Below are 17,358 nucleotides of genomic sequence, written 5' to 3'. Positions count from 1 at the left end.
CAATGGAAAGAGAGGCCCATTGGACTTGCAAACTTTATATGCCCCAATATAGGGGAATGCCAGGGCCAAAAGAATGGGAATGGGTGGGTAGGGAAGTGAGGGGCGCTATGGGGGACTTTTGGGATAGCATTGGAAATGTAATTGAGGAAAATATGTAATAAAAATATTAAAAATCAAAAAAAAAGATATGATTGACATATCGGTATGTGATAGGTGATATGATTGACATATCGGTATGTGATAGGTGATATATATCACATCATCCTTTTGGACAGTCAAGTTTTCTCTTTTTGTTATTTTGTCTTTTTTTTTTTCAGAGTTGTGGATCAAACCCAGGGCCTTGTGCTTGCTAGGCAAGAGCTCTATTACTGACCTAAATCACCAACCACTTAAATTTTCTTTCTGAGAGGAGTATCTTTCATTTCTTTTTATCAACTAGACTTTTAATATTGTATTTAATGTCGCATATAAATAATGAGAGTGACCATGATTGTCTTATTACTGACCAAATTTTTCAATTATCTTTGAGACAGCAATATACATTCTATGTCTACCTAGTTTATTAAGAATTATTACTGTGTGCTCAGTCCAATGGATGGCTGTGAGCATTCACTTATGTATTTGTCAGGTACTTGCAGAGCCTCTCAGGAGACAGCTATATTGGGCTCCTGTCAGCAAACACTTGTTGGTATCCACAATAGTGTCTGGGTTTGTATATGGGATGGATTCCCAGGTTGGGGAGTCTCTGGACGGTCTTCAGTTTCTACTCCACACTTTATCTCTGTAACTCCTTCTATGGGTATTTTGTTATCCCTTCTAAGAAGGATAAAAGGATGCACACTTTGGTCTTCCTTCTTGAGTTTCATGTGGTTTGTGAATTGTATTTTGGGTATTCCAAGCTTCTGGGCTAATAGCCACTTATCAGTGAGTGCATACCATGTGTGTTCTTTTGTGATTGAATTACCTCACTCAGGATGATATTTACTAGTTCCATCCATTTGCCTAAGAATTTCATGAAGTCATTGTTTTTAATAGCTGAGTAGTACTCCATTGTGTAAATGTACTACATTTTCTGTATCCATTCCCCTGTTGAAGGACATCTGGGTTCTTTCCAGCTTCTGGATATTATAAATAAGGTATGAACATAGTGGAGTCTTTATTACAATGAAGGAGCTAGAGAAAGTACCCAAGGAGCTGAAGGGGTTTGCAGACCCATAAGAGGAACAACAATATGAACTAACCAGTATCTCCAGAGCTCCCAGGGACTAAACCACAAACCAAAGAAAACACATGGAGGGACTCATGGCTCTAGCTACATATGTAGCAGAAGATGACCTAGTCGGTCATCAGTGGGAAGAGAGGCCTTTGGCCCTGTGAAGGCTCTATGCCTCAGTGTAGGGCAATGCCAGGGCCAGGAAGCAGGAGTGGGTAGGTTAATGAGCAGAGGGAGGGCGGAGGGGATAGGGAGTTTTCATAGGAGAAACCAGGGAAAGGGATACCATTTAAAGTGTAAATAAAGAAAATATCTAATAAAAATATTACTGTGTACATTTATTTTTAATACCTTTTTCTACACATATTGAGGTGATAATATTCTCTTACCTCTTCATTTTATTCATGTAGCATATTGTATTTATTGATTTATATGTACTGAAAGAATCTTTGCATCCCTGACACAAATCACACTTGGCCATTGTAAATGGTTCTTTTAATAGGCTGTTGAATTTTATTTGCAAGTGTTTTATTAAAGAATTTAAAAATCCGTATTCCAGAGGTAAATTGGGCATTAATTTTCTTTTTTTACTAGTGTTCTGTGTAGCTTGTCAGCACTGGCCTTTTAATACAGGTTAGGGTTTTTTGAAGTTTCTCAAAGCTTGACAGTTCTGTAAATATCTGGTGAGCTTGTACCTCCTGAGCTTTCCTTAGAAGGGCAACTTTTCATATATATAAATCAATGTATTCATTACAAATCTCTTCAAGTTTCATGTTCTTTTGATTCAGCATTTATAGGTTGCATGTTTCCAAACACACTCATGAGTACATATCCCCAGAAAGACACACATGTATAGACATCATTGAAAATAATAGAAGTCCTGCTCCTAGAGTTTTGCAGGTGATGAGGCTATATCCTATGTGCATCAATAGTTAACAGAGAGGGTAGAGGCCATGTCTATGCTGTGTTCTGACCTGTGAACAACTGAATGATTAGTAGCTTAAGGTTCCCTGAAAAAGGAGAACCAGAGATGGCAGCCAGTCTGGCACTAGAGGTACTAGACAGGGAACACGGCTGCCAGGGTGCAGACTTAGAAGAACCCACCCTAGCACCATGGACCCAGGTGGGAATGAGCCTAAGACAAATGATACTCACGTGAGGCCACTCAGGTGGGCCCAGACATGGAGCTAGCATAAGCTGACCACCAGTCAAGTGCCATGCAAGCCTAGAGGAGGGGTCAGAACATGCCTGAGATGATCCCTTTTCAGTACCATAATGCATGAGTAGGGCATAATACTTCTACTCCTGAGATGACTCCAGACACTCAGAGACCACAGGTGTCACTAAGAGGAGCAAGTAAGTAGTGGAGAAATGGAAGAGAAGGAGAAACAGAAGGCTGTGAGCACAATGTAGAGAAGCAGAAATGCTGACTTGAAGGATTGAGGAACAACCTGATATGAGATGTTTATGACACCTGGGTCCATGGTGGGGTCCTGGCCTGTGTTGCCACTGGGGTCCATGTCTGGGTCCATTGTCTTGTATGATCCATGGTCTGTTACCAACAGAGGCCATGTGGACATCCCTGGTCCAGGCTTCAGCCCAGGGACATGTTGGTATCTGGGGGCTATACAGAATTGTTCCCACCCATCACATGTGCATGTTGGGAGAACTGGCCCTGAGAATATGAAATCAGGGGAGCTGACACTGTCCTTGGAGAGCTGTACTACTTAGAAGAGTGGTACTTCACACTGTGGGACTTAAGGGGGATCCAACCCAATGATGTGAGTATCCTACCATGAGCCCTACCACTAATCTTCCTGACAGTGGGGTGGAAAGAGAAGAGATAGCCTCCCTCCCCCTACCCCTCACCACCTCCAGAAGACAGGAGACATTGCTCCTAGAGTTTGTGAGAGCTGAAAAGCTGACCCCACTTCTCACCTGTTTCAGCACTAGGGTGAGCAGGCCCTGCTCATCACTTGGGTAGCACAGTAGAGGTGACCCTGGGAGAGCTGGTTCCACAATTTGTCTGTTGTTAAGCAGCAAGAGCAATGGTCAGATACCCTACTGACCCTTGCTCCCTTGCCACCTATGGCAGTTGAGAGAACAGCCCTTTTCCTTACCTGCTGCAGCGTTTGGGAGAGGAGATCCTACTTTTCAATTGGACTGTACAGTAGACCTGACTCTGGACATGGGGGGTTGCAAGTAAACCAGCCCCAAGGTGTTAGCATGAGAGAGCTGGCCCCACAACTTGTCTGCTGTGCAGTGGCATAAGCAAGATAGACACCTTTCTCCTTTACCTTGTCTCTCACCACGTATGGCAGCTGGAAGCGCTGTCCCTGGGATCACTAGAGTGGGAGAACTAGCCATATCCTTCACCAGTTGCAACACTCAGGAGAGTAGATCCTGAACCTCTCCTATGCCGAACTGTAGAGCTAGCCCAGGTTGCAAGGGTTGGTAGCACAAGGTCATAAAATCTGGAGAGCCAGTGGGTTGACCAGCTTAGATACCTCTCAGACCCAGACCCAGATCCAGGTCTGTGAATTGGCCCACTCCAACATCAACACCAGATGAACTACTAGAGTGCACGAAGGGATCAGTCCTACACTTCTCTAACTTCAGGATCTCCATGACACAAGTCAACAACAGGATATACAAGAGGAGTCCCAGTGAGGTTGCAGAATTGATAGAGTATCAGAAACCAGAGGCCTTGTACCAAACAAAGTCATTTCAAATGACTTTGAAGTATGGACAGAAAAGTATACTGTAGGGCACACTGTGATACACTACAGCTTCCACAGTGAAATTATTTATCTTTGTTGATGAAAAGGTTGCAAGGGTGGACAGAGGGTACAAGGGGAGGGAAAAATGAGTGGGATTAGAGTGCATGATGTAAAATTAACAAAGAATCAATGAAAAGATAAAAAAATAAAAGGGGAAGCAGGAATAACTAACTATACTAGGTTTGAGAGGACAAATAATACTAAAGTTGCTTGATAAAGTCTCATGGAATCATTATCTTATATTTGTCTAAAACTATACAAAGTATGTGTATAATAAATACATTTATACATATATCATACATACACACACATACATTAGAGGTAGTTAAGTCACTTGAGCTGACAATGCTCCCCATAAAAACTGTGGACTAACAAAAATCCCACAACCATGCATGAGAAACTTCCTTTTGAGTGGCCACTGAGAGTAATAAAAATGACTCCTAAAACTATATAAATTATTAATATAGTTCTGCTTGTCTCTCAGGAGTTGAGTGTGAGTTGCTATTGCTGAAGATATCACAGGCTTAGGACACAGGACTCAGATGACTTGAGCTGGATCTAAACTGGAAGCCTCTTTCCTAAAGTCTAACTTTCATCAATCCAGAATGTACTATGTAAGCTGCCAAGGGAGAGAAAAATTAAGCAGACTGAAATGTTTGAAACACCTATGAGTCAAGCTAATGACCAAAAAGACAATATATAAAGAGTGGTGCAATAAGTGGCACTCACATTTTGATGGTACCCAAGAGATTTCTAATTAGACTTAAGACCCCTCAGTAGGAGAGAAAAGTGAGGTCATTAACATTAGAAAAGGATCTATTACTACCACTTTCCTAGAGCAGCATATTTCAAACTACATTATAAATCATATCCTTATACCAACAGATACATGCAATTACCAACCCTCATCAAAGAAGCTCCTCTTTACAGCAACTGGAGACTATCACAGAAAACCACAACTAGATGCAATACAGAGATCACTAGATCATGGGAAGCCCAGCCCAACAGAAACATGTACATCACAGCTTCTGTATTGATGGCTTGGGGAAAATATAGAAGGAGTGGGTGGAAAGACTGTAAGAGCAAGAACTCCAAGAAATCTTTTGAGAAACAGTCTCTTTCAAGTGACTACATAAAAAGATTAAAACACTGGCAATATTAGAGAATATGGTAACTTGAAAGGGGAAAATTTTTGAAGGGGCTAACCCGTAGGGGGGAAAATGGGTAATTAATGGTAGCTGAAGAGAGGGAAACCAACCTCTACCATGTATTAGCCTCTTTATTGGTTGTCCAATGTAAAAAGGCCAACCCTGAAACCATTTACACACAAATAATATACATGTGTGTTTATATGTATGTACTTTTTCTGTATTTTTTGGTTCTTCTATTATTTGGTTTCAAATATATATTTGGTTACAAATGTGTGTGTGTCCATAATAATTAAAGAGAAAGATGCTATCAACTTGAAAGTAGGGGAAACAAAGTAAGGGCGAGGGAGGTGACATGGAAAGGACTAGAGGGAGGAAACTGGGAGGAAAGTGTCAGAATTACATTTTGATTTAAAGAGTGATCTCCCTATTTTCCATGTTCTTGATCAAATTTTGCTTTCACTGTGCCTCATGTAATTCTTAATGCGATATCTTTTCATGCTATGAGAGTCAGGAAAAAGAAATACACTTAAAACTGTTGTAAAAAGTATAGTAATAGCATAGTAGACAAATAGACAAATGATTTAGCATTTCCTAAATGCTAAATGAGTTAGCGATCTGCGTGGGAATAAAAAAATAAAATATGATAAACACACAGAATGGTTCTCTTAAAACTTCATAGAAATCTTTTGAAATGATGGAAAAATAAAAAGAGGCCTATTACTCTGTAATTGGCAGGATACCAAATGATTTGGGAGTGGTTCTGGGGAGGGGCAAAGAATTTGAGTGGGTGACAGTCAGACGGAACAGTAATGGTTGGGTGGAAGACAGAGAGTTGGCAAAGATACAGGAGATTTACCCAGTGATGTCATAGAGACAGAGTTTTATGAATGGTTGATTGAAGAGTGGATAAATGGAAGGGAGATATGTTCCCACAGAAATATAGGAAGTGTGACTGTTTACTAGTTCTAACCAAGTGAAGTTTCTGATCATCACAGTAATGAAGGTTCCAAAGTAAGCTTAGTGCTGTAGTTTAGGGATTATATTTTGCACCTCATAGCCTTTCAGTAGGCAAGGTACTGTGATGATGCATTGATTCTCAATGCCATTCAGCAATATTAGTCACCTATATAACTCTTGTTAAAACTGAGCTTCTTCTCTGTCAGTGTCTGCAATGGCTGGCCTTATTTGGCTATAACTCCTTGGGAAGAACTTACGTAAAACAGCATCACTAAGAACAAGCAACTAGAAGGAAAAGTGAGGAGACTCACTGAGAACAAACTGACAAATGGGCTCAACTCACTGGGAGTCACGCCTGTCTCAGTAGACCTGCTCAAAGGAAGCAGTAGCTCATCTCTCCCGTAATGGACTCCCCTGTGTGCCCATTTACCACTTCCTGTTACAGCTCAACATCATTACACTAGCAATAGCTTTTGTCTTTGTAGTCTGTCCATCAGTTGAACCATCCTGAATATGGGAGTTCACTGGATGGGAAGGTGATATGTTGAACATAGCAGCATCAACAATAATAAAATAATATTTTATGCCTTGTAGGAAGGTAAAAGACATTATTCATATGATAGATTGGACAAGGTTCAAGTCTAAAGTCGATGTAACTATCTGGGATATGCATTTTTCTCACCTTATGAAAGTCATACACTTTTTCTGCAAAAATTCCAGTGGCAATGCTGAGTTCATAATCCTTATGAGATGAGTTTATGTCAGCAAGAACTCTTTTCAATTGATTCTGAAGACCTGACTGTTATCAAACAGAAGGATACAAATTCAATTTCATACTGAATAGATGCATACTATCACTTAACATGAAATAAATATGTATATTATTCTATAAAAGAACTGAAAAACATTGCTTCAAAAACAGCAAGCAAATCCTCATACTTATCAGTGTTTTTACCCTTTCTTGTCATATTGTCTGCAATCAAACTGAAAAAAAGTTTAGTGAAATGAAGCTATTAGTCGGATATTATCAATTAGTCCAAAACACGTACCAATGAATTAGTCAGGAAGTTAATTTACCTATAAAGGACAGAAGAGAAAGGCTGATTGATCATCAATACTTTACTACAACCTAGCAAAAAACAAAATATTAGTAAATTAATAATTAAATTATCAAAATTATATTTGATATTCTTATGTAACTATATTTGAAGTTTGGAGGAGTTGGAATGGATTGCTTTGCTTTAACAGATTAGAAAGCATTAAAACATATTCAAAATATAGGGTTATCTCCTATTTAGTTTCTAATTTTTTTTTTCTGTAAGGAATCTGTTCCCTTTACCTGATTATTCGATGAGTTTCCTTGTCTTGATGGGGTGTTAAAGTGCAGTGCCTGCAGATATGACACAAAAAATACTGTCAGAATCAGATCAGTTAGCAAGAGATTTTTGAAAATAAGCCTACTTTCTGAAAAACTCATCTAGTGTCAGTTCAATATCAGTAGTGTCTTAGAGCTTACTTTTCTCAAAATTCCAAATGAATGTCAATGTCTTAAGCAGAAAATGGCCTCTATTTTTCATCTTTATCATTTTTTTCCTGTTCCACAAACTAACTTAATTTAGATTACCCATGATTGATAGATTTGTATTAATTTAGTAAATTCAGTGTAAACACGGGCTTTGAAATATTTTATCTCAAAAGTCCCCAAATTTTGTGTTTTGAAGTCTTAATCTCCTGAGCTCTGTTTGGAGGTGAGGATTCTGAAAGAGAATTGGATTATTAGAGTTCAGAATCCCTCCCTTGCTTAATCTCCTTCTGGATTTCTGGTTTCATGGACTCTTGGGAAAGGGATTTCCTGATGTGAAGTGAATGAGAGCCAAGCAAGTACAAATGGAAACCTCTGAAACCATGGAGCCAAATATATCTGTATACCTTAAAGGTCAATTTTCCCTGGTATTTTGTCACAACAGCAGAAGGTTACTGACAGAGGTGCAAATAATACACAGAGTTTTCAACCCAGTCCATTGAAATACTATCACAATACTCTCTACAAGCATTGCACAATGCAAACCATATTGTGTGGGGACTGATGCAACACCCGCACCTCACCTGGGTGGTTCATTGGAGCATTTGGGTCAGTATTCATTAGGTCAACAATTCATGAGTTTATGTAATGTTTCCTTAAATCTTGCCTACCAGAATCTGGCCCCCTCCCCATTTTTAAACTAATTTTGGAATCATGAACTCAATTTGCATTTTATACAGCTATAATCTCTACATATCTTCAAATTTCACTTTAAGAATTAATATTAAGTTTTACTTGAATTTGTCATGTCCTCAAACAAAGTATCATCTTCACCATGTCAGGGACTGAATCCTTCTCATCTTTCCTGGCCCCTGTCATGAGACCCTCAATGTACACTCTTCTTAAGTTATTAATAATATCGAATGTAAAATCACTTGGCTACATTCCTATTTTACCCATTAAGTTTCCTGTAGGTGCAGAAACTCAGGTTTCTGTTCCCATTTTCCCTAGTCTTCATAGCTACATGTTCTCCTGCACCAGCAATGCACTACAAAGATTCACTTCAGGTATCTGTGTTGATCAAGTTTAATGTTCTCTTTTTGTATCAAATGTGATTTTGATTTTGTAAGGGGCATTTTCAACTGATGGAGAATCTTTCTGTGGTGGCAGGCATACATATGGTGATGACTGCTTCATCTCTGAAGCAGCTTTTCTTAAAGCCATCATCTCTACAACATTCATTCTCACCACAACCTACCTTCTGGATTATTATGGAGTCTTAATTCAAGGGCACATTTTGGTAGCTTCTGCCAGAAGAACGGGAATTTTCAAAATTTCTTCCTGTAATTCAGGATTATATCTACAGAGCTTTCTAAATTCTTATGTGTCTAGGTTTTAGAAATTTTAGTGTTAAGTGGCTTTATTTGGGATAGGAATCTATTATATTTATAATTGAACAAAACTGGAAAATTACTATTTTATGCCTAGTTGAAAACTTTGTTATGCTGTCAAGTTGTTGCTGAATTACAATGTACACTTGATTATCTTTAATTCCCTACAAGAAGAAATTTGTTTCAACTGTGGGCAATCATACATCACATGCTCAGTTGTAAAGTATTTTAAAATGTTTACTAGAACCTGCATGGCCTGTGAGCCACAGATCCTTGGACGATTCTGATTAAGTCGTTAGGTGGATTAGGGTTTCCTTGTATTAAAATCTATAGGTATGATAAACTGCTATGGTAAAAGCTCAAGAGCATATGCCTCAGGTCATATACCATAAAAATCTATCAGAAAATGTCTCCACTGATGCTAAGTCGAAAACAACAACCGAATTTGGTGAAATGATGAATGTGGTAATTAGTCTGATTTAATCTTTCTATAATGTATGCATAGATCAATAAATCACATTGTGCTCCATGAATATATTTACATATATAATTATTGTTTCTCAGTTAAAATTTTATTTTTAAGTTGAATTGAATTATTATACTTTTTATATCAAAGAACAATCCATCCAGCTAAGACAGAATATGAAAGTGAAACTTTGTTGGGTTTGGTTGTTTATGCTTCTTTGTCTGAGAAGTTGAGAAAGCTGTAGTGTTGGCTTGAATAAAGCACAGATTGTAAAGCAAGAATACAAAATACTCTTTCTCCTCAGAGGTAGGAAAATGTCCTACATAGTAACTGGTCATGTGGTTTCAATGGACAGCACCGAGGCTGCTGGGGACTCTTCTGCTCTTCCAACAGCTGGAAGGAAAACATAAGTAGCTGCTAGGCCCTGATGGATCAGTTCTACAGACTCAGCTCAGGACCCCTGCAATCCTGACTGCAATGTGGGTCTCTGCAGATAGCAAGGCAGCTGCTTCTGCCTCACCCAGTAATTCTGGTATACTTTTCTCCCTAGCATTTCACTGCAAAGATGAGCAGCCTCAGACTCCCTTTCCCATTCAGAGTTGGCTAAACACACAAATGTTCAGTGGCATAGAAAATACAGTAGTTGTCTCTTCCCACTAACAGCAAAAGTAAATTTAAAGACAGAATGTGCCAGGGTACATTGTGGCTTTAAAATATGTCCTGTCTATTTTCAACAAGGACTTACTAGTCCATGGAATAGTTTGTTTTTGCTACTTCCAAGGAGGGAAAAAAAAAGCACAGACTATCTTGTTTCATTATTAATGTTTTGTCCTCACAACTCTGTACCATTTGTGTGGGAAAATAAGTCAAGCTTGCTTCTTGGTGAAAAGGAAAAGTTGTGTAAGGAGAAGGACAGAATCCAGTGTGTGACAACTGCTCTTGACCTTGAAGGATGTTTTTGTGTCCTTTTTCCTAAAATGAGAAGTGCGAGTGAGGAGAGGGCAGTTCCCTGCTCTGTGAAGTGGTCCGGGGAGAAGAGTTTGACCTTCAGCGTATGAAGGTGAGTGACACTAAGTGACATCTGGTTTGGCCACCAGTGCTGCACTAAGAACAGGGCTAATGGCGTGTTAGTCTCACGTGAGTGTAAATTGTAATATAATTTGACAGGTTTCTTTTTTTGCTGTTTTAGAGCTTTAAACTTTTTGCTTTTAGATCATTCATTGATAAAGAAGCTAGTCAATAGTGTGAAGGGGGAAATAAGTCATCTGCTCAACACTCACTGTACAGCCGACTCAGCTCTTGTTTTTCCTTTTTTTTAAAAATTGGGTATTTATTTCATTTACATTTCCAATGCTATCCCAAAAGTCCCCCACACGCTCCCCCATCCACTCCCCCACCCACCCACTCCCACTTCTTGGCCCTGGCGTTCCCCTGTATTGAGGCATGTAAAGTTTGCATGACCAATGGGCCTCTCTTTCCACTGATGGCCAACTAGGCCATCTTCTGATACATATGCAGCTAGAGACATGAGCTCCAGGGGTACTGGTTATTTCATACTGTTGTTCCATCTATAAGATTGCAGATCCCTTTAGCTCCTTGGGAACTTTCTCTAGCTCCTCCACTGCGGGGCCCTGTGATCCATCCAATAGCTGACTGTGAGCATCCACTTATGTGTTTGCTAGGCCCCAGCATAGCCTCACAGGAGACAGCTATATCTGGGTCCTATCAGCAAAATCTTGCTGCTGTATGCAATGATGTCAGTGTTTAGAAGCTATACTCACTGATAAGTGGATATTAGCCCAGAAACTTAGAATACCCAAGATGTAAGATAGAATTTGCTAAACGCATGAAACTCAAGAAGAACCAAGACCAAAATGTGGACACTTTTTCCCTTCTTAGAATTGGGAACAAAACACCCATGGAAGGAGTTACAGAGACAAAGTTTAGAGCTGAGACAAAAGTATGGACCATCTAGAGACTGTCATATCCGGGGACTCAGCTCTTCTTAAAACTCCCCTTTGTAACAAAAGAGTCCCAAAGCCAGTGTATGTAGACTGTTATTTGGAAATATTGAAGTGTAAGAAAAAAAAATAATAAAATATCATGGTGAAATGCTAGGACTCAGTCTTGCTACTTACTAATAATATATTCTTTGAGCTAAGCTTATGAAAATTATATAAAGATTCAAAAGATACTCCTCTTAAGTTTTGAAGAAAGTTTTGGCAATTAAACCTATTTAATGTCATTATTTGCATTTTTGTGCTGCTTTAGTTATACTGATTCAGTCCTAGTTGGCTTGTGAAGATCTGGAGCAGTGCAATTCTGACTAGATACACAGCAATTTTATCTGAACATACAAACACATTGGTCCAACAATAATATGACCATGTCTGGAGTGGCATGGGATAAACAAAGAGAAATACTAGAATTTCAAAGGCTTTATCATAAGGCTATTTCTTCCTTTTTCCATTGGAAACATTTTTTTCCACCTGAAATGTTACGTTTATGCTGCCATAGCCTCTTATGGACATGAAAGGAGATCAGCGATTCTTTGTCTTTTTATAAGTAGTCATCAAGTTAAATCAGATAATGACAAGGACTGAAAACTCTGCCAAGTGAGTTTCAAGATCCTCGTATTAGCTATGGGGAAGGAGGGAGCCATGGATGTAGTTTCCCTGGGGCTCCTACCTAAGTACTCATGCCAAATCACCACACTACCATTTCCCTTACAGAGTGCTCCAATAGGAATGCACACTACAGTAGTTATTTTTAAATGCTGTTTGGGAAACCCACGGAGATCTTAGGAAACACAAGTTTGTACAACTTGTAAATAATATTACTGTCCAAGTTCGTGGTTTAAGATAAATGCAAATCCAACATAGTGAATAGTAATTTAACTTGGGAGAGAAGAGCAAAGGGAAGAAAAATGCTTGCTCTTTCTGTGTTGGGGTAGATAGGAAGGTTGTCAATATCAGAGCCAAGTGAAAACTATGAGGCAAATTATACGGCTTTGTAAACAACGTCAATCACAGCAAAACACATCAGGAAGCAAAGAGGCTTAAAGGTTTGGAGAAAGGATTACCTAAAACCAAAGGATTGACCTTAGGCATTTCCACTGTTAGGGACAGCAGCAACACTGAGCCAGGGAGATGGCTCACTGGGTAAGGCACTCACCACACTAACATGAGAACTCTAATGTGAATCCCCTGAACTCACATAAACTGGGGTCCAGAACCTGACAAGTCTAGAGTCCTAACACTTCCCCAAGGAGCTAGAACGTAGAGACGGGAGGATTTCTGGAAGCTTGCAGCTAGCTGGCCAAGCATTGTATGGAGGAAACAAGCAAGAGATTCTATCTCAAACAAATGGAAAGTGAGGAGCAGTTTCTCAGATTATTCCCTGATCTCCATATACATGCTGTGGCTTACGTATACCTACACTTACATGCATGAACATACACAGGACAAGGATTTCAAAGAATACCAAAACAAAAGAATTAAGGTGAACATAACCAAACTATGATATTTTGAGCATCCAAAGAAAAATGATCATTGGTTCCTTGGAAGTGCCTTTTGAAGACATATGCATGGAAGTTGTAAATTGTGACTCCATTGATCAAATCCAAGTTCCCCTGAAATTTAAATGTGTAATTCATATTGCTAGGGAGCATATGCTCTATGGAGGAGCTAATAGGGGCAAGACTGATGTGGGAGCCTAATATCCAAATCAGCATGTCACAAAGGACTAAAACTTTGCATGACTATTTGTGACTGTAGTTGATGTTTTCTTCTCATGTTTCTTGTGGGCTATCATGACAGCAGCAGCTATAGAAATTCATGCACGAGAGTGAAGGATGATGCTGTAGAAAGAAGTCTCTAGCCAGATGGTGGCTTTTTCAATTCACCAGGACACAGTTCAAGAAAATTTACTTTAAAAGACCAGGCAGAGTTTGAGTCACAAGACTGGCATCCATCACCACACAGTTGGCTTGGTAATCCCACCATAAAAATCAAGATCATAATGCTACTTCAGCGAGTTATTGAAATTGCCAAATAAAATTATGTTTTATAATAATAAAAGTGGGCTTGTCCCAGAGGTTTTAGTTAACAATGTCATCAACAGTTAGTTGTCACTGATGTTGCCTTGTATGACCCTCTGCCACCTCAGCTGTCAATTCCTATGTCTCCTAATAGTCTGACACCACTTCACTCGGCTGCACACTTGCAGCAGACTCATTAAGTTATGCAGAGATAGAGAAAATCATTGCAGTTTAAGGACACACAGAGACAACCCACAACAGTACTGGACTAAAGTAATAGGTACAACTAGAATCAAAAAGAGATGGCTTCTGAGTCTGTGGAAACAGCTACACATGGCAAGATAGGTTCTGTTGAGTGGGTGAATTTCTATGATGATTTCATGGGAGAAAAGAAGAAAACCTTGACTATAGCTCTTTAGAGCTGTGTACAAGGGCACATTAATAAGCACTTTCTGAAAGTGGTGAAGAAGGCGGTGATGGCACATACTGTTCAAGTAGCCTTCCATTGTCTAGATGCCTGTGACTGTCATTTGTGTCCATGTGACCTATGTTTAAACTAGGACATCAGGTTGTGTTTGAGCACTTGTCTAGCAAGTGTGAAGGTCCTATATCCAGCACTACAAACAAAACAAAACAAATCTGGGACACTTTGTCAAGTTCTATCAAAGCTGTGTCTATTAATCCTGTGGCTCTCAAACAGGGTATGCCTGGAGAGCTTTCTAAAACTGACAGGTGACCCACACCCATATCTATAATTCCTAATTCATCCTAAGAATTTACATCCCCACCAAGTTGTCCAGACCCTGCTGCAGTTGCTATCAAAGCTAAAGGATTCTGAGAAACAATCTGTTGATTAAAAGCATCCCAAGATTTATTTCTTCTTACCCCCAGCTGAAAAGCAAGGACTGGAGGCCAAGTCCAGTGCTTATCATGAAACATTTTCTTGGAGAAAACAGTTCATTCCTAGGATTGATTGGAAAAGGCAGCACTAACCTTGTCAATCTGACGTGCACAGTCACCTCGAGCACCCAGACGGATTAGGGTCAGTGCAGTGAAGATGCTCAGGGAAGAGAAGAATACATTTCCATTTCCTTGGCTACTATCCATCTCTCTGAATAAGTCGAAGCCAAATTCTGCATTTGCTGCAGCAAGGGAGGCCATTTTGAAACCAAGTATTGCCTGGAGGTCAATGGAGAATTAAATCAACTCAGAGCACATTCATGTGTTTATTATGATTATTAACTCAAAGCTTAATTTTTCAACTTTGTGTGCAATCATCAAGCAGCTTGGGACAAAAGAGATGATTCATTTGGACCTACATTCTTGGGTCTACTACTCTAAAACTTTCTTGGCAGTGGTACAGAATACTTTCATTTTCCACACCCTGACACATCAACAAAACAGCTACTCTATTCCCATTGGGAATGGTCCTGATTTTCTTTGATGGGTTACTCTATCTTCAGTGGTCCTGATGGCATGTTTTCAAGATGTACATTCAGGCATTTACTCATTCTCAAATAGCCTCACATTTCTAAATTGAGGAAGAGCAAAAGTATTACTTCCTGAAAGGAAAGCTACATCATGCAGTCCATTCAATATAGCCGTTGTTTCCTAAACCATTTTTACTTTATCACATCATTTCTTCACAGTGTCTCTATTATGGCTTTCATATTCATCCATAGAGCCAGTGTTTGCCATGATGTTTTTAGCACTCATCATAATCTTAAACACTGTTCAACTTTGGTCCCATAAATATATTTATCATTGAGAGTCCACTATCTGTTTTATTGTTTGTTTGTTTGTTTTTGGTTTTGTTTTTAGTGTAAAATAAAGTAATCATTATAGATATCATGAACATTCTTAAAACTTCCCAACACAGGTCTAGATTTTGCTAGAAGAGCCAATTAAGCTATAATAGCAAATATAGAATCAAGGATGAAAATTATCTTTGAATTCTTATAACATTGTTACTGAGATACATAGCAATGAGAACAGCCTGGAATTCCCCAAGGACCCATTCAGTGTCTCTTTGGAGACTTTCTCCATAGCTTAGTGATTTCAACATTGCAGGGAACCTGACTCAAACTAAATGAATTTGTATAGACAATCCAAACTACTCTCTTTGAGAACTATTTCATTGGTAAGGTGATAGCTATTCAGGTGACTCAGCACTGTCCCAACCCTGTTGCTAATAGTTCCATGAACTGGAGCAAGTTTTTCATTCTTCTAAACTACCTTTTACCTTATTCCATGAGATGACCTTGAATAGAAACTATAGTAGTGATGTGCAACAGAAAATCATTTGTGCTTCAACCTGTCACTCCAGAAAAAGAAGAAAATCTTCAGATCAGTCATTAGATGAAAGAAAACAGAAATATGGGAGATAAATATCTCCCAGAGAAAGATTCATGTAACCCAAAAGAATATTCTCAAACTGCCATTTTTACCAGTTACATTCCAGGAACATAGAAATATGCAACATCCTTAGTTATCAGGAAAATGCAAATCAAAATGACCCTGAGATTCCACCTCATACCAGTCAGAATGGCTAAGATCAAAAACTCAGGTGACAACAGGTGCTGGCAAGAATGTGGGGAAAGAGGAACACTTCTCCATTGTCGGTGGGATTGCAACTGATACAGCCACTCTGGAAATCAGTCTTGCAGTTCCTCAAAAAATTGGACATAGTATTACCTGAGGTCCCAGCTGTACTACTCCTAGCCATATACCCAGATGATTCTCCAACATATAACAAGGGAACATGCTCTAATATGTTCATAGCAGCCTTATTTATAATAGCCAGAAGCTGGAAAGAACCAGATGTCTTTCTATCGAGGAATGAATACAGAAAATGTGGTACATTTGCCCAATGCAGTACTACTCAGCTATTAAAACCAATTACTTCATGAAATTCTTCGGCAAATGGATGGAACTAGAAAATATCCTGAGTGAGGTAACCCAATCACAAAAGAACACACATGGTATGCACTCACTGATAAGTGGATATTAGTCCCAAAGTTTAGAATACCTGTGATACAATTCCCAGACCACATGAAGCTCAAGAAGAAGAAAGAAAGTGTAGATGCTTAAGTCCTTCTTAGAAAGGGAAATAAAATACTCACGGAAGCAGAAATGAAGAGAAAGTGTGGAGCAGAGACTGAAGGAAAGGCCATCCAGAGACTACCCTACCTGTAGATCCATCCCATATATAGTAACCAAACCCAGAAACTATTGTGCATGCAAAACGTGCATGCTGACAGGAGCCTGATTTAGCTGACTCCTAGAAGCTCTGCCAGAGCCTGACGAATACAGAGGGGGATGTTTTCAGCCAAACACTGGACTAAGCACTGGGTCCCCAAGGGAGGAGTTACATAAAAGACTGAAGGGGGTGAAGGGGTTTGTAACCCCATAGGAAGAACAACAATATCAACCAACCAGAGCCCCCAGAGGTCCCGGGGACTAAACCACCAACCAAGGAGTAGGCAAGGAGGGATCCATGGCTCCGTCCTCATTTGTAGCTGAGTATGCACTTGTAAGGCATTAATCAGAGGAGAGGCCCTTGGTCCTGTGAAGGCTCAATGCCCCAATGTAGGGGAATGGAAAGACAGGGAGGCAGGAGTGGGTGGGTGGGTGGGTGGGTAGGGGAACATCCTCATAGAAGCAGGGAGAGGAGGATGGGATAGGTAGTTTCCGAAGGGGAGACCTGGAAAGGGGGTAAGGTTTTAAATGTAAATAAAGAAACTATCCAATAAAAAATCAGTCACACCACACACACACACTTTATTCCAAGAAAGAATATCTATGTTCATTTATAAATTATTTAGGAGGCTAGATCCCGT

General features: G+C 39.5%; 1 protein-coding gene and 1 non-coding gene across 3 annotated transcripts in view; one reads left to right on the top strand and one right to left on the bottom strand.

Moving 5' to 3' along the window:
• Serpinb7 (serpin family B member 7) overlaps positions 1-17,358 on the bottom strand; it is a 31,503-nt gene that overhangs the window by 11,104 nt on the left and 3,041 nt on the right. The window contains exons 2-4 of one of the 2 annotated variants that reach the window (XM_021174055.1): positions 14,513-14,698; positions 7,441-7,491; positions 6,784-6,900 (exon numbers count right to left, since the gene is read on the bottom strand). In XM_021174055.1, coding sequence (XP_021029714.1) covers positions 6,784-6,900; positions 7,441-7,491; positions 14,513-14,680 — 336 coding nt within the window. In that variant the 5' untranslated portion in view covers positions 14,681-14,698. Of the gene's footprint in view, positions 1-6,783; positions 6,901-7,440; positions 7,492-14,512; positions 14,699-17,358 lie in introns of those variants that run through there. The other variant, XM_021174062.1, reaches the window with a different exon arrangement.
• On the top strand, positions 2,093-2,221 carry LOC115032487. The gene has a single exon (XR_003838158.1). It is a non-coding gene; the product is annotated as a small nucleolar RNA SNORA17 (small nucleolar RNA).

This window comes from Mus caroli, chromosome 1 (genome assembly GCF_900094665.2).
Source record: "Mus caroli chromosome 1, CAROLI_EIJ_v1.1, whole genome shotgun sequence".
Lineage (NCBI taxonomy): Eukaryota > Metazoa > Chordata > Mammalia > Rodentia > Muridae > Mus > Mus caroli.
Note: the sequence above shows the minus strand (reverse complement) of the source record. Positions and strands in the feature narration are given on the sequence as shown.